Source organism: Ascaphus truei, chromosome 9 (genome assembly GCF_040206685.1).
Source record: "Ascaphus truei isolate aAscTru1 chromosome 9, aAscTru1.hap1, whole genome shotgun sequence".
NCBI classification, from domain to species: Eukaryota; Metazoa; Chordata; class Amphibia; order Anura; family Ascaphidae; genus Ascaphus; species Ascaphus truei.
Window position 1 is genome coordinate 24,807,192 of NC_134491.1, and position 22,810 is coordinate 24,830,001.

At 41.3% G+C, this 22,810-nt stretch overlaps 1 protein-coding gene across 1 annotated transcript in view; it reads left to right on the top strand.

Annotated features, from left to right (window-relative positions):
• NGF (nerve growth factor) overlaps window positions 1–21,947 on the top strand; it is a 99,165-nt gene extending 77,218 nt beyond the window's left edge. Inside the window, 2 exon segments of the mRNA XM_075615386.1 lie at window positions 13,739–13,854; window positions 21,029–21,947. Coding sequence (XP_075471501.1) covers window positions 13,739–13,854; window positions 21,029–21,712 — 800 coding nt within the window. The 3' untranslated portion in view covers window positions 21,713–21,947.
• The last annotated feature ends 863 nt before the right edge of the window (window positions 21,948–22,810 follow it).

A 22,810-nucleotide genomic window follows, 5' to 3' on the forward strand; every position in this document is an offset into this window, starting at 1 on the left:
TCTGGAGGAAATTTCACACTCTCACAGAATTCCTTCACTACAAATGTATGCTATCTTGATTCAACTCTGCCCTCTCTTAGGCTAAACAATCCTACTTTTCTTCACTAATCAACATGCACAAGTCTAACACACGCAAACTCTTCTCTGTCTTTGACTCTCTACTCAAACCACCCTCAGCTGCCTCTTCTTCTTCCTCCATCACACCTCAGGACTTTGCTGACTATTTTAAGGAAAGGTGGAATCCATATGTCAGAACATCCTCTAGGTTTCCTCTTCCCATCGTACACCGCTTCTTAACTCTCCTCCTGCCTTTCTTGACTCTTTTTCCGCTGTCTCAGAGGAGGATGTGTCACTGCTGATCTCCTCTTCTCCCTCTACTACTTGCCCTCTTGACACCATTCCCTCCCATCTCCTAAAACCTCTTACTCCTGCTATAATCCCTACACTCACACACATTTTTAACTCCTCTCTACTCTGGTACCTTTCCCTCCTCCTTCAAACATGCAACAGTTATACCATTACTCAAAAACAACAAGCTAAACCATACCTGTCTTTCTAACTATCGACCTGTCTCCCTCCTGCCTTTTGCCTCTAAACTCCTTGAACGTCTTGTATTCTCTCGCTTGCTCCATTTTCTCAACACCTATTCTCTGGTTTCTGCACTACTCACTCCACTGAAATAGCCCTCACTAAAATAACTAATGACCTCCATGCTGCCAAAGACAGAGGTCATTAGACTCTGCTCATATTACTCAACCTCTCTGCAGCATTTGATAACGTGGACTACCCTCTTCTCCTTCACATTCTCCATACTCTTGGTATTCGTAACAAAGCTCTATCCTGGATCTCCTCTTACCTTTCCCATCGTACTTTCAGTGTCTCTTCTGCTAACACCTCCTCCTCCTCTATCGATCTCTCTGTGGGGGTACCCCAGGGCTCTGTCCTGGGACCTCTTCTCTTTTCTCTGTACACACTTTGTCTGGGTGACCTAATCACATGTCTTGGGTTTAAATATCACCTCTATGCTGACGACACACAAATTTACTTTTCAACCCCTGACCTTACACGTTCTGTACATACCAAAGTTTCTGAATGTCTCTCTACGATATCATCCTGGATGGCCCTCCGCCGACAAACTTAATATGGCAAAAACAGAGCTCCTCATACTTCCTCCCAAACGTGGCCCTACTACCTCCTTACACATTACTGTTCGAAGTACTATCATTCACCCAGTAGCCCAAGCACGCTGCCTAGGGGTCACACTCAACTCCTCTCACATTCAAAACGTATCTAAAACCTGTCGCTTTTTCCTCCATAATATTACACATATACGCCCTTTCCTCTGTTGCTCGACTGCTAAAACTCTGACTCAAGCCCTCATTCTCTCCCGTCTCGATTACTGTAACCTCCTGCTGTCCGGCCTTCCTGCCTCTCACCTGTCTCCCCTACAATCTATCCTAAATGCTGCTGCCAGAATCACTCTACACTTTCCTAAATTTGTCTCAGCGTCTCCCCTGCTGAAATCCATCTCCTGGCTTCCTATCAAATCCGGCATCTTGCACTCAATTTTCCTCCTCACTTTTAAAGCTTTACACTCTTCTGCACCTCCTTACATCTCAGCCCTAATTTTTCACTATACACTATCCCGACTTTTGCGTTCTGCTCAATGATGTCTTTTCTCTACCACCTTTGTATCTAAAGCCCTCTCCCACCTTAAACCTTTCTCACTGACTGCCCCACACCGCTGGAATGCCCTTCCCCTTAATACCCGACTAGCACCCTCACTATCCCCATTTAAGACCCACCTTAAGACACACTTGCTTAAACAAGCATATGAGTAGCATCGTGGCTAATACTATACATGATACATAAAGCTTGCCCCCCTGCAGACGCACTTACCAGAATGCCCTCTTGCTGTCTCTGTACATTCTTCCTACCTATCAAATAAATAAACTAAGTAACACACCATACAGCATATACCAAGTTACTAAAACCCATGGGGGCCATTACTCAGTCAGGACAATAGAGCAATTAAACAAAGGGTTTAATATAGAAGTTTTTGTATAGAAGTTTACAAAAAGATTACATACAGATAACCAACAGCAAATAAAAGGGGAAGGTAGTGGAAGCATTCTTATAAATTGCAATGTTCAGTTACAGTCCATGGGTGTGGGGGTGCTGCAGAGGCCAACATCTTCCGACATGAGATAATAGTCAGATAAGTGGCTTCCCCAAGTGAATCTGATTCTTGGGGCAGTGCGTGCCCCAGTAAAGCTGCTGACTGCAGAACAGGATATGGACCCGCAGGGCAGAGGTAGGGAGTAGTACACCGACCTTGGCCTGGGATCTGAGGCCTGGGATGCAGGGGTAGACAGGTCCGGTCTGGGGAAGTTGCAGGCACAGGAAAGGGAAAGGCTCAGGAACAGGACTGAGAAACAGGACTCGGAGTACGGAGTACTTTGCATGAGTAAAATCCAAGAGCACCTGCCTGCTACTTAATGGCCAGAGGCAGCTGCTGGCAATGAGAGCCAGAGAGAGGCTAACTTCCTGTCAGGGAGTGAGGGCAGGGATTGCCAGGAAGTAAGATGGCGATGCTTGCTTCAGTAAGTATGACATCACTTCCTGTCAGGAGCTGAGGGCAGGAATTGCCAGGAAGCGACATGGACCCGTTTGCTTCAGTGAGGATAATGTTACTTCATATCGGTGGCCATCTTAGGTATCAAACAGATCCCTTATAGTATCTCCCCCTTCAGGATCGAACTCCGGACAATCCACTGTAGGCTTCGGGGAAAACAACCAAGAGTAAGTTCTTACCAAGGTGGCGTGCAAGGCTGGGTTCTGGGCATATTTCCATGGAGAGGTCAGAAGAGAGTACAGGCTGCGGTCAAGGCAAGGTACACAGAACAGGAACTATGAACGGAACAGGAGCTATGAACAGAACAATGTGGAAACTCACAGGAACAGAACAGAGCTCCATCGTCTGGAGCTATCCAGAGGACATTTATCCTCCTTAAAGGCAGAGTGCCAGTAACCGCAAAGACCACCGAATCCTCAGTGAGGGTGAAACAGAACTATATACATAAGTAAGGGTTCTTTAGTTAAATGTTTTGGCCGAAGGATTATAAGCCTGCAACCATGTCACGGTAAACCCTCTTTAGCAGGTCCTACACTACCCGTAACGGTTTTCTATGCCTCTCTAATGGAGGGAGAAATGTCCCAATATCCGGGTAGCAAGAAGAAGACAAGCAGGGGTCCATGTGGAAGTCCAGGCAGGACAAAGCATGCAATAGCCAGGTCACAGAAAGGGAGGGATCCAGGATGAGGAATATCCAGGGTGCAAGGCACTAGAAAGTGGGCACTGGCAGAGGAGGGGCCTCTGGACGATCCAAGGTGGGGGGTGGGGAGGGGTTGTCGGTGTTCCCTACCTCTGTGGGTCCTTTGCATGGCTCGTGCAATGTGTAAAGCTGTTGAATGTAGAACAGGATACAGACCCACAGGGCAGAGGTAGGGAGTAGTACACCAACCTTGGCCTGGGTTCTTAGGCCTGGGATGCAGGGGTAGACAGGTCCAGATCTAGGGAAGGTGCAGGCACAGGCAAGGGGAAGGCTCAGGAACAAGGCATGGAGTACGTTGCATGAGCAAAGTCCAAGAGCAACTGCCTGCTACTTAAAGGCCAGAGGTAGCAGCTGGCAATGAGAACCAGAGAGTAGCTTACTTCCTGTCAGTTAGTGAGGGCAGGGATTGCCAGAAAGTAAGATGACCACGCATGCTTCAGTACGGAGGAAGTCACTTCCTGTCAGAAACTGAGGACAGGAATTACCAGGAAGTGAGATGGTCCCGATTGCTTCAGTGAGGATAAGGTTACTTCATGGTGGCGCCCTCTTAGGAATTGAACAGATCCCTTATAGCCCCTTGAAGGGATTCTAGCCCCGTTACAGTCTATGGGCTGAAACTGCACCAATCGGAAGCTTGTCAGTAGGAGAGGGGGCCAATCGGAACAAGCCACATCAGGGTGACATCATATCTCTGTTGCGTTGCCAGTCCGACATGAGGGGGCAGGTCTTACCACTGGCCAATGAGGCCATATTCTTAAACAAAGAACCCTTTCTGTGGTGCGAAAATCTGCACCTGCGGCGTTGGGGGAGCAGACAAATGAGCCCCATGTGGAACTGCTCAATTCCCATGCTTGACAGCCACCATGCCGTCTCTTTCCATCCCACTACTGGAGCAGGGTAGGAGGGTGGCAGGGGAGCCTGAGGGCTATTAGTGGTCTGCTGTGGGCTGTCTGAGGACAAATAAGCAGTCTGGGCCCTCTTGGGTGGTCTATTTTGTCTGCTGCTGCTGCTGCTGTACTCCCTCCTCCTCTCCGCATGTCGAGCAGTGGGGGAAAGAAAGTAAGGTGAGTGGCTGGAAAGCCACACTCCAGCATATTCCTTTACTATTTATATTTGTTCTAATCTCACTTCTTTCCAAGCTACACTTTTTCTCCTACTATCCTCATTATTCCTCTAACCATTCATATATCTCCATCTCTCCTTCCTTTTCCACTTTTCAGTTCACATGAACTCCTTTCCTATCTGCGCCCTTAGACAGCAATTAGCAATACACCTTGTGCTAAACCACACCTACAAATTCTCCGCACACATCCTCTTTATTTCCATGCTTCTCCTTGCCTATTTGAATATTTCTCCCAATCCTGGTCGCTGTCTTATTTCTCATGCTCTCTTCCTCAACTGCCACATCCAATGTTTCCTCGTTGTGGTTTGAACCCCTCTAGCCTCATACCCATCCCCTGTCAACCATCCTTTCCTCTCCCTTTCTCTTGTGGCATTTGGAATGCACACTACCTTTCCAACAAGTCCCTGTTTGTACATGACTTCGCTCTCTCTCACACTCTGCTCTTTTTTGCTATAACCAAGACTTTGCTCACTCAGTCTAACTCTGTTCTGGAAGCTGCCCATTCTTTCTCCCACATTATGCACCATGGTGGCAGGGCTCCTCCTATCCTCAATCTGCCATTAACTAACCCTTCCTATACCTCCCTCTTTCTTTTACTTCCTTTGAGGCTCACATTTTCCAGCTTTTTTCTCTTCTCCCTCTCCAGCTGGTGGTCATCTATTGTCCACCTAACTCTACTCATCATCCTTCTCTTTCTCTCTGACTTTGAATTATAACTTTCCTTCTTTCTCTCCTCTGACTCATTCCCCTTCTCTTCCCCATGGGTACTTCAACTGCCATATTAATGACCCCTCTCTCCTTTTGGCTTCTGTTTTCTCTCTTTAACCTCTTCTTTTGGCCTTCACCAATGAACTGCAGCTAGCACCCACAAGCTTGGCCACAACCTGGACCTTGTTTTCACACAAAAAAATGATCTCTCTAATTTCTCAATTTCCCCCTTTGCCCCTTTTCTTTTTCTCTGACCATCATCTCCTTTACTCTCTCAGTTCTCCTCTTATTCACCATCTAATTTCTGCAGATAAAGTACCTGCGTTCCATTAATCTACAAGCTCTTGACTCCACTTTGCTCTCTCATTTCTCTCTGCTCTGCTACAGACTCTGAGAACTTGGTCATGAACTACAACTCTGTCCTATTCACCTCTCTTAATTTACATGCCCATATTTGTCTCTCCTGGTCTCACCCTTCTAATCCCAGACCCTAGCTAAACTGCCATACACGCATGTTCCATTCCTGCTCTCGCTCCTCTGAACATGCTGTCGCAGTCTTCTTTCTCTACAAATGTATCCTATCCTGTTTGAACTCTGAACTCTGCCCTCTCCCAGGCTAAACAAACCTTATTTTCTTCATTAATCAACACTCAGAAGTCTAATCCACGTCACCTCTTCTCTGTCTTTGACTCTCTTCTGAGACCACGATCTGTTTTTCATCCTCCATTTCACCTTACGTCTTTGCTGACTATTTCAAGACAAATGTGGATTTCTCTGTATCCACCTTATATTCTGCACCTCCTCTTCCTATCTCTCCTCCTGCCTTCCTTAACTCTGTTTCCTATGTCACACAGGAGGAAGTGTCACTGCTGATCTCCTCCTCTCCCTCTATCACTTGCCCTCCTGACCCCATTTCCTCCCAACTCCTCAAACCTCTTGTTCCCACTCTAAGACTTACATTCACACATATTTTGAACTCCTTCCTAAGCTCTGGTACCTTTCGACCTCCTACAAGCATGCAACAGTTATTCCTTTACTCAACACAGCACGCTTTAACCTACCTGTCTCTCTAACTATCACCCTATCTCCCTTCACATTATCCATACTCTTGGTATTCATAGCAGAGTTATTTTCTGGATTTCCTCTTACTTGTCCCATTGTACTTTCAATGTCTGATTTACTAACAAACTGTCGATCTCTCTGTGGGTATAACCCAGGGGTCTGTCCTGGGACCTCTTCTCTTTTCATACTCTCTCTAGGTGTGACGGTGCTCATCTCAAATCAGGAAGCGGACACGCAGGGCTGAGGTAGGGATGCAAATAAACCGACCACAGCCCAGGGACAGAGTCCTGTAAGAATATCCGTAGTCGGTATGGAAGCAGGGGTCAGGGCTGGTGGCAGAGTTGCAACATCCAGGAGACAGGCAGAGGTCAGGCGGAAGGCAGCAAGGTCGGGGTCAGCAACAGGGAATCAAAACAGGCTAAAGCGTAACTGCAAAGACCAACAGGAGCTGCAAACGGTAGAATTTTGCTCTGCGACTTCCTATAGTAACTTCAGCCTCATAAAGCAGAGTGCCAGTACCCAAAATGGCCACAGTGAGCAGAAAGGGCAGGAGAGACAGAAAACCTGGACCATAGTGAAAACCCGACACGGATCAAGCAGAATTCTTACAGTATCCCTCTTGAGGAGAGACCTCCGGGCGATCTAAGCGTGTTTGGCAGGGAATTTCCGATGAATCGCCCGGACCAGTTTTGAGGCATGGAGACCCCTGGATTTGATCCATGAATTTTCCTCGGGTCCATAACCCTTCCAATAGACCAAGTACTGTAGCCCGCCATGGAATCTACGGGAATCCAATATTTGGCTTACTTCAATTTCTTCCTGGCCATCCACCAAGAACGGTCTAGGAGGAGGGAGGGTTAGAGGACCTCTCAGAACCCAGTCGTCTTGTTGTCAGAAATAAACAAACGGCTTGAGGAGGGAGACTTGGAACATTGGGGGTATTCTTAAATTATCCGGAAGTTCCAGTTTGAGCACCACCGGGTTGACTTCTTTCAAGATTTTATAAGGTCCAATGAACTTGGATCCGAGTTTGGAGGACGGCTGTTTCAAGCGAATATTTTTTATTAGCCAGCCAGACCTGATCTCCCACTTGAAACGGAGGTGGTGGTCCTCGACGTTTGTCCGCCTGGGTTTTTTGCTGGAGAGCGGCTTTGGTCAGATTGACCTGGATTTTCTTACAGAGTAACTGAAGTTCTTGGATTTTGTCATCCACTGCAGGAACTCCGGCGTGGAGACTGGAAGGAGGAAGGGCAACGGGATGGTACCCGTAGGCACAGAAAAACGGTGGTTCCAGTGTTGAATCGTGCTTCATGGAATTGCGGGAAAACTCGGCCCACATAAGCAGATGAACCCAGTCGTCCTTTTGTCAGAAATAAAACAGCAGAGGAATTGTTCCAAGGACTTGTTGGCCCTTTCCATGAGACCTTTGGACTGGGGATGGTAGAAAGAAGAGAAATGTAGGGATACCCATTCTTTGGTAGAAGGCTTTCCAAAATCTGGAGATAAATTGGGATCCGCGATCTGAGACTATATCCGTCGGGACTCCATGGAGGCGGAATATCTCCTTAATAAAGATCTCCGATAGTTCAGAGTCCGTGGGTATCTTCCTGAGGGGAACAAAATGGGCCTGTCGTGTGAATCGGTCGACCACTACCAGTATGGTAGTCATATCCCTGGAGGGAGCCAGCTCCACAATAAAATCCATGGAAAGATGGGTCCACGGGCGGGTGGGAAATGGCAATGGCTGGAGCAATCCACAGGGTAATTGTCATGGGAGACCAGGTTTATCAACACCTTTTTATACCGGGATTATATGATTGAGCAAAGCAAGGAGGTAAAATAAATTGTAATTTATTTCACGAAAAGACATACACATAATGTCAACCTATTTCTTCCTGTCTCTCCATCTAACTGTACAACATAGTTGTACTCATTCATCTTTCTGAGAACCGTGTACGATCCAGACCAGGCAGCCATTAATTTGTTCTGCCGAGTAGGCTTTAGAACAAGTACTTGCTGTCCTGGGATGAATGACCGGCTATGGACATTCTGGTCATACCAAGCTTTCTGTTTGGTCTGAGCCTCCCTGAGACTAGCCTGTGCCAACCCCATAAGCATTTCTAGCCGGTCTCTGAGATCTACTACATACTGAAGCACAGAAACATCAGTATTAGTAGTCTCCCCTTCCCATTCCTCACGGAATAGGTCAAGAAGTCCCCGTACCCTGCAACCATATAGCAACTCAAAGGGAGAGAACCCGGTAGATTCTTGCGGTACCTCTCGGTATGCAAACAGCAAATGCTGTAGGTGAATCTCCCAGTCCTTCCCTTCAAACTGCTGCAATGAACATGCGTCTCTTTACATCAATGTATAAAGCACTTTGCTCCATTGTTTGCCAAATGTGCATCAGCTTTTCATTTGGGGTGTCAAAAGTAGAAGTGAGGGAGGAGTAATAATGCATAAATTGTAAGGAAATGTATCAGATTGGGAACCTCTGTGCATCACTTTTTCTACCTTGAATCTGTGTCAGAAAACCTGCCAAGTTTAAAATGTATAACAATATAAACATGGTGTAAGAAAAAGTTTTCTACATTTGACACAACTTTGCACAGTAAAATGGTATAAAAACACATGTTTCTATTAATTGATACATTATTTGAGGGTATCATTTTAATGCTCCCATTGGGCACTGTACCATTGCATTTTTTTAATGGTCCTTGTCACGGGAGACCAGGCATTTACACCTTTTTACCATGATCATTCATTGAGTAAAACAGGTAAAGTGAAATAAATTGTACATTTATTTGCATGAAAAGGCATACACACAATGATACCCAAACTACATAAGAAAAGATACACTTACTTGGGAACTGGGGTAAAAAAAAACTGGACTTTCCTAGCTGTATGGCACTCTAAACAAGACTTTTTCTTTGACCGGGACTTAGCCCGAAAAAACTCAAATCGGCATGAAGTTCCAGAGGCCACCGCTCCCTTCTCTTTGAGAACTTGAGCTCTTTCTTGACCGGGTGTTAGTACCAAACTCCTGAAACTAACAATGGCTTGCAATCCCAGCCGCGACCGCTACATTCTCTTCTCAGAACTTGGCCGCCAAAAGTCAGGATTTAGAAACTTTTCCACCGTTGATTTTTCGTTTGTAAATCTTGGCCGCAAAAAGTGGGAATATTTTCCGGGCAGACTTTTCTGAAGCCGCTGCCTTGTTATTCGCGCAAGAGCACTTTCAAAAAGCCCGTCCGCAGTTCTGGCGCCTGGAATTTCCACGTTCATTGGCTTAGGGGTTTATTTTGAAGTTCATTTACAAAATACTACAGCCAATCAGAGTGTGGGAACTTTCTCAACAGCCAATCAGAGCAATGCGGGGAATCTGAATCTGCCAAGGGACATGCGCAAGTTTGCCACCTTAGTCCCTTGCTATTCAGATGCCACCCGCTGGGTCAGGCTCCTCCAAGTCTGGTGGGGCAAATGGTAGTCCAGACGACTTCCATTAATCCCAGGACGTGGGTACTTGAGCCCTCTCCTGCTACCCAAATGGTCTTCCCACCTCAGGCACCCTCTGGTGGCTTTCATCTCTGATGTCTCAGCAGACTGACTGGTACCAATTTAGTAGCCCTGGCAGTCTGTCGGAACATCGCTTCTGAAAGTCCAGGGAATAGAATAGAAAGCAGCACTTTATTTTCTACTAGCCTTTATTCCCCACACACCTCTAATAGGCTTGGACTGGTCTATAACAGTCCACTCACAGCCTTATATTTGGTTGGAGTGCCCATGAACCCCAATACAGGTTCTGAGCTCCCTGAGCATTAACTAGGTAACCCCCTTAACCTAGGGACCCCTCATAGTTACAGGGACCATTTGCATCCCTGTGCCCATTTACCTTTCTGGCTGTGCTGAAGCATGGAACCCTAGCGGTGAGTCGTGCAAGGGGAGATATTGCCGGGACAATGTGCCTACATGTATATGTGAACCAAGCATGATTCTCTGGTACATTTTTAGGGGAACCGACAACTGCCCAACTACCTAGGCACATTCTGACAACAATTCCTCTGCAAACCCCCCTCCCAGCCCCTCCCCCCCCCCTTGTAACTCATACCGTAGCAATCCCTGCTTGCTGGCATCCCTGGAAAGGCAAAAACATAAAAATTCTTTAATGTCGCACATTTACACAGTATGCATGTACAACGGTTGGGCTCAAGAGCTGATACTCTTGTACCCCAATACATGGATCAGAGGTAAACAAATGGGCTTAAACCTTTATTGAGAGCCTGGTTACCCCTCACCGTCACAGTCCTATTCTAAAAAGATGCAGGGGGCCTTTGGCATTAGCGTTTTATAAGCTTTCTGATTGATGCATAAGTAAATGCTAGCAACCCTCATCGAAATTCTAATTGGTTTTAAGAGATTGAAAATTGGCATAAAAATGAGACATTGTAAGCATGCTGGCAGTTAGCAGCTCCAACACAAACATGAGAATGTTATCAAATGATTTAATCTGGGTTCCGATTTGAAAGAATTCTGGAACACAAATGTTTGTCGCCATCAGTAAAACTCACGTGTTCTTAGAAGTCTGATTTTTCTTGTATAAGAATGATGGCCCCCATTACTAAACTGTCCTATTCCATAAGACACTTTGTATCGCTTGAAAACCTTGTGTGGTCCTTTAAAGGTGTCTAATGGCAGAACACTACATATATTTGCCCATACATCCTAGATTTTACTATTCGGTAATATACAGTGCATGTAGTTATTGATTTGTATAAACTAGTTGTTAAACTACAGTAGTAAAATTCACCACTGTTCAGTTTTTTAATGCATACAGTAGTTAACACATTGACTTTAATAGCATCTCACCATAATGAATATAGGGAAATGACTTTGTCTTTCAGCATCCTTTGGTTTAGTTAAATTGTAATCTTAACTAAGTGGGAAGAAGTATAATGTTCTCTAGCAGTTACAGACAAACACTTACATTTATCATTTTTTTTCTCCCTTTATTGTAATTTTAGAAGCTAAAAACAAGGTGAATTTCTTAACCCTTCTGCTGCCATAAGGACAAGCAATGCTTAACTATGTGTTAATGCTTCATTGATAAGTGAGATTTTATCAGAGAAACAACAGCACAATTCTACATTGTATTTGCTCCAAGTTTAAAAAAAAATCTTTAGAGAGAAAGGAAAGAGTGGACTCTCTGATGATTATGTAACCACAACAGCAACATAAAATCGGAAGCAACAACATCATCATTGGATAAGCAGAAAATGCTGGATAGGCAAACACATAGCAGTAATTGCCTGGTCCAATAGTCAATACACCATATCATAAAGTTCATTAAATTGCATATGCAAAGATAAGCCTATGGAGCATACTGTAGTCTTTGAGTTGCTAAAATTACTTGTATCACTCATAGAATCTATATGTGGCAGAACCACCATTTTACTGGAGTGTAATCCATGTAATTACCCACTAAAAATGAAGGCCACAAATAAACTCACAGAGGCTCTTCCCAGCAAGTGTATAGTGTGCCACAGTAGAATATAAGTAGCATATTTGCCATTTCCGATTGCCTCAGTTCATGCATGCAGAAAATCGGATGATAAACAGAAATTGTATAATGTGACATAGTAATATATGAGTAGTACACTTGTTGTTCCAATCATCTGAGTTGTATGTGCAACAAATCATCCCGAGTGTCTCAAGTAGGCTATAGCACAACTGCTCCTCACCATCCAATATGGCCTGATTCCTGGTCAATCAAATATGTCCAATGCAGGTATTGAAATTGGATGAGATGATTGCTGTAAACACTCAAACTGGTTGAAATGGTCCATGGAGCCAGCCCACATATTAAAAAGGTAAGCTTAGAGGGCAAGTCCCATCTAGGATCAATGGTTTAGTAGGTTGAATGTAGGTGATTGGCACCTTTCAAACAATTTAGGTGGTATAGGTATTTTAAAATATGTTTCAAAGATGTAAATGTTTCTATGATAACCAAGGGCCATATTTACCATGCTGTGCTAATTGGCTGCCTGGTGGTGTCTTATATCTTGTAAATAGTAAATATGGTCCTTAATGCTTTATTCTAAATCTTTCTTGATAATATCTCAGTCTGTAAGTAAATTGTTTTCTTCTTTTGCTTTTTATTTCTAAAGGAATTATAAAGCCATCACTAGCCAAAAATGAAGGACAATAATTATGTGATAAGCGTAAATATTAGAGGATCCAGAGAAAACAAAAACACATACATTTTTTCACAGTGCACAAATAAGTAAGTTTTACCTTAAAAGTAATTCAACCTTCCTAAAGAATACAGTTACACTGAAAGTTACAGTATCTCATATTTTTGGCTGTACTGTGTTGGATTGCCCAGTTCTGACTTTGACAAAATATAATCCAAATTGCAAAATCCAGGCCAGGTAGACATTCTCAGTTATGTGGAAACCCGTCTTCCACTTTATCTTGCACTCTGTTTCTCTACTCATTTTCTAAGTCTTAATTAATATTTCACCCTATTTCTAGCATTCTCATTTTACAGTTTGACTGAAAAGTTGACCCACCATTGTCCCTCTGCTCATCTAAATGCTGACACCAGTTGCAAGAATAAGGGGTTATTGATTAGATACTGATTGGGCACTACAACATAGACACTCCCATTGACTGGATAGAGGGTTCTATGCGGTAGCAATTGATCAGCAGTATCACAGTGTAATGAATAACTCCTTAGGTATTGCTGCTAAAATATCTTCTTCACTCACACTAAGGAATGTGCCCAGTTTATCTTGATCTAAGGATAGAAGACAGGTATTTGCTACAGGTGGTATTAAGAGGCAACCAGAACACTGGAAAGAGAGATGACTGATTTGCATAGCAATGTGCTGCAGGTGCTTTACAGGCCATTTTGTTTGTGAAGGGGTTAATGAACGACCTTCACTGACCTTTCATAAATGTAGAGTAATTGAGCACTAGCATTTTGAAACTTCAAGTATAGTCATTAGGGATCATATATAGGAATAGTAGGCAGAATATACATATTGCACAGCATATTCTAATGGATAGGTAAGAAGCAATAATCACATTGTCTCCTAATAGACTGCTTAGATTGTATGGATTGCAAGCTCTTGTGATCAGGAACCTCCCAGTTAAGTCTATATTTGTTGATTTCTCTCTTGCATATGCTTATGTAACAAATGTATTTTATTTCACACTGTAGAATGCAAAGTACATCATCAATGGTATGCAAGTTAAAATAATGATCTAGTGTAACAATAGTATAGGGTGTGAAGACAGGATGGGTGCTAGGTACATATCTGAGGGGTTCAGGTAAAAAAAGAAAGAGGGGCTCACTTTTAAATAGTGCCTCTGACACAACTTCATTTGAACATATACTTTTTGAAAATGGCATCTGTTACCCTGAAATCTAGCACCATATGACGACTCATTTTGTTCTTCAACACCTGCTTGTAATGGACTCTGAATACATATTTATTTCTCTCAACAGCAAAGCACCATCCAGACTGCACATACAGATGGTATGCTGGGCCTTAACTCAGCGCAGTGTTTGGATGCAATAAAGGCCTCTGGAAGAGAGCAGCTTTCTATTCTGTACATCCAATGGTATGTTGAACCAAGTTAACAAATACAGTGTAATACAGTGGCCAAAGTGTTATGGTACCTGGGTGTATGGAGTGACACTTTTTTCTAACCCCTCTGGTGCCAGGAGGCCATGAACGTATTATGCAACAATACATTTTCTGCAACTTTGTCAATGAAAGTGTTAATTTGCACACCTAAACATTCACTTCTGTTTTAGTGATGCAATCCCACATAGCTGGTCAAAAAACAACCTTTTGTAAACAATTTAACTACAGTTCGATTTAGCTGGTCCAATTTTTGTGTGTACAAATTCCAATTTTTGTTTAAAATGTTGCATTTGAAGGAACCAAAGGAGTGAGATTTGGGGATTTTTGACCAAAACATAATATTATGCGGAAACAGTGTACTCTGCTGAAATATATGAGAACACTTCATCTTAGGTGTTTAGGTAACTAACATACATATTAAAGATTAATTACATTTCTAGGTCACATAAAGCAGAGACAGTATATGGATTAACTTTCAGTGTTTCAGTATTTTTTTCTAATTTTTTTTTGTTTTTGAAAATATTGTCAAATGTATCCAAAGCATCTGGTTACTGTGGAAAGATTAAAAACAGTGTTTTTCAACCAGGGTTCCTACTGTACTCCCAAGGGTTCATACTTGTGTTCCCAAGGCATGCAGGGTTCCATGTAATGTTCAGGTCATTTTAAAATTATACCAAATTCAGAAGAATTTACAATGCATTGGATCTCAGACACGTTATTAGAGGGGTTTGCCATTCCTCGGAATTTCCCATAGGGCTCCTTAACCAAAAAAATGTTGGAAACCACTGCATTAAAGGTTTTAAAAAAATCTAATTTAATTATTTATACTTCCGGAGATATTGCACATTAAACTTGCGAATGCCATTTGTTCATTCAACTTGAAGATCTGAATATCACATGTGAATACCAGAATGCTAAAACTCCCTTATCTGTCATGTGCTAATGGCTATATTTAATACTAACCATAACACAAAGTTAGCACCTGAAATACAAGGACACAATATAAAATTGGGCATGTAGCACCTGCTGATAAGGTCTACCTTGATGTACGTGAACATATATATAGATATTAAACAACAAAAGTACACCGCTCACAGATAATTAACAATTAGAATATATCAAAGCCATATTGCTCAGAGTGCAAGCTATTTACTACATATTGAATATGTACAAATTAGAGGATTGGCTGGAATTGTAACAGTAAGTCCTCTACAGAAAGTGCATTACCATGTGCACTCCAGGCTAATTAATTTTTTATATTTATATGCTTATGTGATAATATGAAGTTAAAAAGGGATTTGTGAAATAAAATATCAATATTAAAAATAGCACGTGGTGCTGCTGGCTCTATCGTAGCTTGCTGTAAAGTATATAAACCCATATTATAGTGAAAAGATGGAAAATTCCATACAACCTTTAATAAGACATAGTAATAATCCCATCAAATCTATACAATATAGATTCACTTATGCCATATAAATGTTGACATTAATCTCATGATATCTTTATTATTTATCATAGTTCAAAATTTGGTAAAACAAATTTGTGTAATATCAGCTGCATCACTCTGCCTATATATTTGTCCTCCATCCAAAGCTTGTACCTATCAATTACCTACATTGGTGATGTAGCGAGTAATACAAAAATGTCCAGCAGTAATGTGATATGGGATAACATTGAGATATCTAAACTACCATATAAAAGCTGTTCACTAGACAGCGCAGCTCTAACATCACTGCCTAATTTTACTATAACTGATAGATACTATTCAAGTTATACCATGGTTTGCAACAAAGTGTCCATATGAATGAAAACATAGAAATATCTAAGCCACCATATAAAAGCTGCTTTCTGGACAGCGCAGCTCCAACATCACTGAGTAATTTTACTATGTCTCACCAAGAATATCCTGGTTATCACCATAATTGGCAACAGAATGTCCTCATAAAATAAATATCATAAGTATACTTAGGTACAATTTAACACCCTGAAAATGATGGCAAGGAAGTGTTTCACACAGCAGCAAGCTAGATCCGTATGCACCACATGATGTGACGTCACAGCGTCACTATGCCCTACGTGTTTCTTTCCTCTACGGAACTTTGTCAGGGGCCGGTGAGGTAAGGAAGCTCAATTGAAGGCTTTAAATAGCCCTACAATTACTATGGTAACCCATTAATGCTACGCACGCACAGTGCAACAATGGCCAGTATGCCTTTATTTGAAGCTCTTACCCAATAAAATCATATTAAGAAACATTTTAATGAAATTCAAGCTTATTTATCTTCCTTGATTAGGTATTAGACTTTTTATAGATCTATATAAAATATATTAATATATCCCCAGACCCCCAGTAAGTGTGTCGTTCTCTTGTATTTTGTAATCCACTGTGTGTATGTCTGTTTCAATGGAATAAATGACAATTTGTTTTATAATTTGGTTTTGCTCAATGATATGATCCCGGTATTAAGGTCTCCCATGACAGGGAGCTAGGTAACAACCAGGGAATTACAGACCTGTAAGCCTGACTTCAATATGGGGAAGATACTTGAAGGTTTAATACAGGATAATATTCAGGAATACCTAATGGAAAACCAAATTATTAGTAATAGTCGGCATGGATATGGATAGATCATGTCAAATTAACCTTATTTGTTTCATTGAGGAGGTAAGTAGTAATTTAGACCAGGGCAATGCAGTTGATGTGGTCTACTTCGATTTTGCAAAGGCTTTTGATACAGTTCCACACAAGAGGTTGGTGTACAAAATAAAGCAAATTGGACTCAGTAAAAATCTATGCACCTGGATTGAAAACTAGTTGAAGGACAGACAACAGAGGGTTGTTATAAATTGAATTTTTTCAGGTTGGGCTAAAGTCGTGAGTGGAGTACCTCAGGGATCGCTTCTGGAACCCCTGCTTTTTAACTTGTTTAATAATGACCTTGAGGTTGGAATAGAGAGCAAAGTCTCCATCTTTGCTGATGGCACTAAATTGTGTAGGGTAGAATGAATTAGAGCAGGAAGTAATTTCTCTCCAGAAAGACTTGGAGAGAATGGATTGTTGGGCAAGTAAATGGCAGATGAGATTTAATACAGATAAAAGTAAGGTTATGCATTTGGGAAGCAAGAATAAAAAGGCTACTTACAAATTAAATGTGGATAAATTAGGGAAATCCTTGATGGAGTAGGATTTAGAAGTGCTTGAAGACAATAGTGCCCAAAGTCATGCAGTAGCTGCAAATGTAAACAAGATGTCACCTTGCATTAAACGTGGAATGGATGGACGCGAAGTTCACATAATTATGCCCCCAATACAAAGATACAAAGAGATACCTGCACCCCATACCGGGGACTGTAACTTGGGAAGCACTGTGTCCCTGCGGCTGAAATTAGTGTGGTTCAGCACCGGAGACCCCCTGCTTCAACACTGGGTTTTTAGAATGTAAATGAAAACTGTGTGGTCACCTGTAAGAGCTGTGAGGGAGAGGCAGCTCTCTCTGTGCAACTCTTACAGACTGCTGGAGCGACATGTCACTCATCAAGCCAACACAAAATAGTGCGATTTTGCATTTATTTAGCGCACAATAAATTTGCACTTTTTCTTAGTGAATACCATTTTTACACAAATGTCTTATACTGTAGTGCGGTAAGAACACGCAAACCCACTCAGTAATGCACTGAATTTATCGAAGTTTAGTGAATAGGCTCCGTAGAGCGCCTTATTTTTAGGCACCAATTTGCTTGGAATCTGAAAACAAGAATATTTATGGCTAAACATTTTTAGCTATAATGGCAAACGAATATGGGATTGGGGGAAATGCAAAGGTTTATGGGTTCCATGGAACGGACATTTTCGCTACTTTTTATCTTCTGGGGGGATTATAGACAGACTGAGATCCTTTCAATGCCAATCTCTTTCACTGATTGCTGTACTGATAGAGAAGTTCACTTGACCCAGTGTTTTGGTGGGTTTTCAAAACAGTTTTTTTCCATATTGTGGTTGTTGTTTTTTTTTTTGTTTTTTGTTTGTTTTTTAAACAACTCGAACCGGTGTTGTGTGTTTAAAAAGCTAAACCACATTGTTTTCCTCCCACCTTCTCCTCTTCTCTCATCAATAAACATACCGTTTTAATTGCTGGTGTTTCAGTTCTGATTAAGAAAATCCATATGGATGCCAAATCGGCCTGGGTCCTGCGTACCAATAGGAGGCCACAATGTCATCGGGGGGTGGGGGATAATTTTGAAGCTTCCAATTTAATGACTGTGCGTGCCATTCTTGAAAATCCAAGAAGTAAACTGGCAAATAAAAAGTAACTGCAGGTATCTTGGGGACAAGACAAGGATTCCTGAATCTAGAAATAGCATGGTTCAGCTCCTGAGAATCCCAACTTCGAATTATGAGAAAAATTAAAATAGAAAATGGACCAGATCGCTGCTTTAAGGATGATTGAATATTTGGTGTAGGAGAGATCAACCATGTAAGCAGGCCAAGCAAAGAAGGAGGACTTTGTGGTGAGCGAGGAGGTAGAGACTTTCACCACGTGTCTCTCTCTGTTTCACTCCCCCAATGTGTCATTCCCCGCATGTCACCCCATCTCTCCCACCATGTGTCAACCCCTCTACTCTCACCCACTGTGTAACCACATCTACTCTCCCCCACTGTGTCACCCCTGTACACCACTCATTACCTTCCCCCATGTGTCTCCACCTCACCCACATTCCACATGGTACCCCTTATCCCCATCCTATATGTCACCCGCTCTCCCCTAGCCATGTGTCATTCCCTCTCCCCTCCCATGTGCCACCCACTTACCACCACATGTCACTCCCATTTTCCCCCACATGTCACATTTTTCCTCCCCTTCACATCTTACTTTTCCCTTATACCCCCATGTCACACTCTTTCACCCCCCAGGTCATGTTTTCCGTATCTCATTTTGTACTGTGCTTCATTGTTGTCGTAATGAATTATGTGTTACTAATGCTTCTTTTTTAATTTAATTTTAGTTTTTTAATTTAATTGATCTAGCATTTAATTTGGGAATTATTCTTTGATGTGGTTTTGTGGCTTTTTCAATTGATTGATTACTTTTTTCTTTATGTTTGATTTGTTTACTGTTAATTTTGTGTGATCTTGTTATGCTCTGTATAAGTGTAGAGTGCAGTCTGGGTATACTCAGTGTCAGTGTATAATGCAGTCAGATTATAGTCAGTGTTGGTGTATAGTGCAGTCTGGTTACAGTCGGTGTATAGTGCAGGCAGGTTATACTCCATGTCATTGTTTAGTGCAGTCTGTTTATAATCTGCATCAGTGTACTGTATAGTGCGGTCTAGTTATACTAAGTGTTAGGAATATACTGCAGTCTAATTATACTTTGACACTGCACTACAGTATACACGGCGTATAACCAGACTGCATGTGCACAAATGCAGGTGCTTCCTATGGCGCACTACCCTTTGCACTGTCTTCCCTGTGGTGTGCCATGCTTTGCATTGTGCATGTTATACAAGTATGTTTAGCCTTGGTAAAATGTATGTTATTGTTGGCAAGTATTCGTACACAATCTCAAACGCCAGCCAATATTTAATTGTGCCAAGTGTAGTGCTACTGGGAAAGTGACCTCAAATATACAACATTATAGATACTATTTAGCTATGACATCAGTTATTCCTTTTTTTCCATAGTAGGGTTCTTTATATATAGATTTAGAGTTCTGATTCCTCCTTATGTATATATAATTATATACATTTATTGCATTCATTAGATTAATATGGTTCTTCATATATTATGTTCACTATAGACATTTATAATATTATTATTAATTAATTCATATTTGGTATTTATGTTCATTTGGCATTTTATATTATATTATTAGGAGTTTCATATATAAACTATAATATTTCACTTACTTTAGGCATTGTTTTTATTATCATAATATTAACATCTCTTTTATATATATATTTGTTAATATTAATTTACTATATGCACTATTGTGGTTTCCTATTAGAGAGGGATATGTGTTACACACATCATTATCCTCAGGTTGTTGTATTCTCCTGTTTTTTATTCCATGCACATTTTTATTTATTTTTCTCTTGATTATTTTTATGCTTCAATTCCTATATTGTAGATGTAATTATATGTTCACTTGTGAGTATTTGTTTCTACTAGATCAGTTATATTTTATCATCAATGATATTATTTTTTATATGCTTTCTCTTTATGTTTCTTCACTTTAACCATTTGTCTCACGTTTTTCCTTTTTTTTTGTTATACTTTGACTTGCTCCCTGGTTGAGTTGTTTGTCCCATTTAGGCTTCCGTAGCCTTTTTACCTGGTTCTTATCACCCGACCATAGGGTTTTTTTTGGCGCGAATATACTCAAATGCAGGGAGCAGTCAGGGTATTTAAAGAGATCTCTCACAAGCAGGGTCACTCTTTGATAAAGCACCCGTTGGGTGAGAAACACGTCAGAGCACCTCTTTTTTTTGCCTTGCTGCTGTTATGCATTATTAAATAAATAATTTTGTGTTGGATGCGAGCCTCCAGCCCTATTTTTCTGCAGTGATCAGTCTTTCACCTTTGCGTTATACAAGTATGTTTAGTCTTGGTAAAATGTATGTTATTGTTGGCAAGTGTTCGTACACAATCTCAAACGCCAGCCAATATTTAATTGTGCCAAGTGTAGTGCTACTGGGAAAGTGACCTCAAATATACAACAAAAAACAAAGAAGCCGCAATGCACATCCAAATTGACAAATTATTTGATTAATTTCTATATGTTTTTGTCTTCTCACAAGTATGGGTTACTTAGTTCAATCTTTTGGCCAAAAAATGTTAAGCCTGCAACCACGTCAAGGTGGACCCATTCAGCAGGTACTGTACCTACTTACTGTACCTACACTACGAATACAAAGGACACAGTATACAATTAATACAGTAGATACCTGCTGAAAGAGCCTACCTGTAAAAGACTAACATGAAAAATCTTCCGAAGCTTTTGCGATTTTCTTCTTAAAAGCTTAAGTAGTCCCTTCTGAAAAATGTATGCAGAAATAATAACTGGCTTGTTTATCCAACAAAATTACCAATATTTAGGGAACTTATGACTACTTGAATAATTGTTTTTTTGTGTTTGCAATTCTAGGTGGATAGAGTAATGTCCATGTTATACTACACTCTGACTATAGTATTTCTGATCAGCATACATGCTGCTCCAAAGACCAAAGACCATGCTCCAATTCCACGCCACGCACATCGAACTAAGTCTGTTCACCGTACTCACGGAAAGTTAGAGGGCCGTAACCATCCAAACTTTCACAACGTCACAGTCGACCCTAAATTTTTCAAAAAAAGGAAATTTCGCTCTCCAAGAGTCCTATTTAGCACCCAGCCACCTCCATTGTCTGAAGACCTGAGGAACTTGGAGTACTTGGATGATGAGGAGTCTCTCAACAAAACTATCCGTGCTAAAAGGACAGTTCACCCAGTTCTTCACCGGGGGGAGTATTCTGTATGTGACAGTGTCAGCATGTGGGTTGGGGAGAAAACCACAGCCACTGACATCAAGGGCAAGGAGGTGACTGTGTTGGGGGAAGTGAACATAAACAATAGTGTTTTCAAGCAGTACTTTTTTGAGACCAAATGCAGGGACCCAAAGCCAGTATCTAGTGGATGTCGTGGAATTGATGCAAAGCATTGGAACTCCTATTGCACCACTACACACACCTTTGTCAAAGCTTTGACCATGGAAGGGAAGCAAGCAGCGTGGAGGTTCATACGGATCGATACAGCCTGTGTCTGTGTGCTCAGCAGGAAAGGTCGGACCTAAATGAACACTCGTCTATGCCACTCCAGCTTCTCCCCACCCCTACCTCAGCCTGTAAATTATTTTAAATTATATGGACTGCATGGTATATTTATAGTTTATACTTTAAAAAAAAGAGACTCATTATTTATTATTAAACTGTTTTCAAAACTCTTTGTTTGTTTTTTGAAGACATGGCATTAATTTGATTTCTTGCAGACTTAACAAAGGATAAAGATGTATATGAGTTCTATTAATATTAAAACAATCAACCATGCAACATTTTTCTACTCCTTTTAATATGTTCTTCCATATTTCATGTTAAATTTAAAGTAAATGTACATTAGCTGCTAAATTCTAATACAGAAATATAGTAATTTACGTTTAAAATAAACCTACAAATTCCACATTGCTAAACGCCTCCCACATACTGTACTATATTTATATTGACGAAAAAGAAACCCCAATTCAAATATTAATCCATGATGTTGACAATTATAAACTGATGGATTTGAAGCAAAGAAAATGGAGTAAAAAGATTGGGAGAGGACAATATTTCCCATATTAATAAGTACTTTACAGAGAAACCCTAACAGCAAAATGTTTGTTTTAAGAATAATTACATATTTTTAAAGCTGCAATTCCCTCCAATATGATATTTTTTATTTTTTACCTTAAGAGGTCCAGGGGGTCGCATGGATCTTAACTGTGGTGCTCCCAGCTCAGGGGTCCACCCAGTTGTAGGTAAAATTCAAGTTTAATGTTTTGCAGCTTCTTGCTTAAAAAAAAAACAAATATGGCAGCTGGCTTCACCAATAGACATTGAGGATTTTTATTGGTGACCCGGAGGCCATATTGGAAGTTTTTTGCAATTATGAACTGGCTGCTACATTGTTCTCAACTGGTAGTATTGTGGGTCAATTTAGAGGCTACTAGGGTGGCCCCTGGCAATGGAAGCAGCAAGGTTGATCTCATTGGGAGCATCGAATAACTATTTTAAGAACTCCCCCCCCCGCCTAAAGAAAAAACAAATAAATAAATCCCCAACAAGCTACCTGAATTGTTTTAAGGAAGACAATGTCACATTCATCTTGTAAAGTAACCATTATTGCAAATATTTCA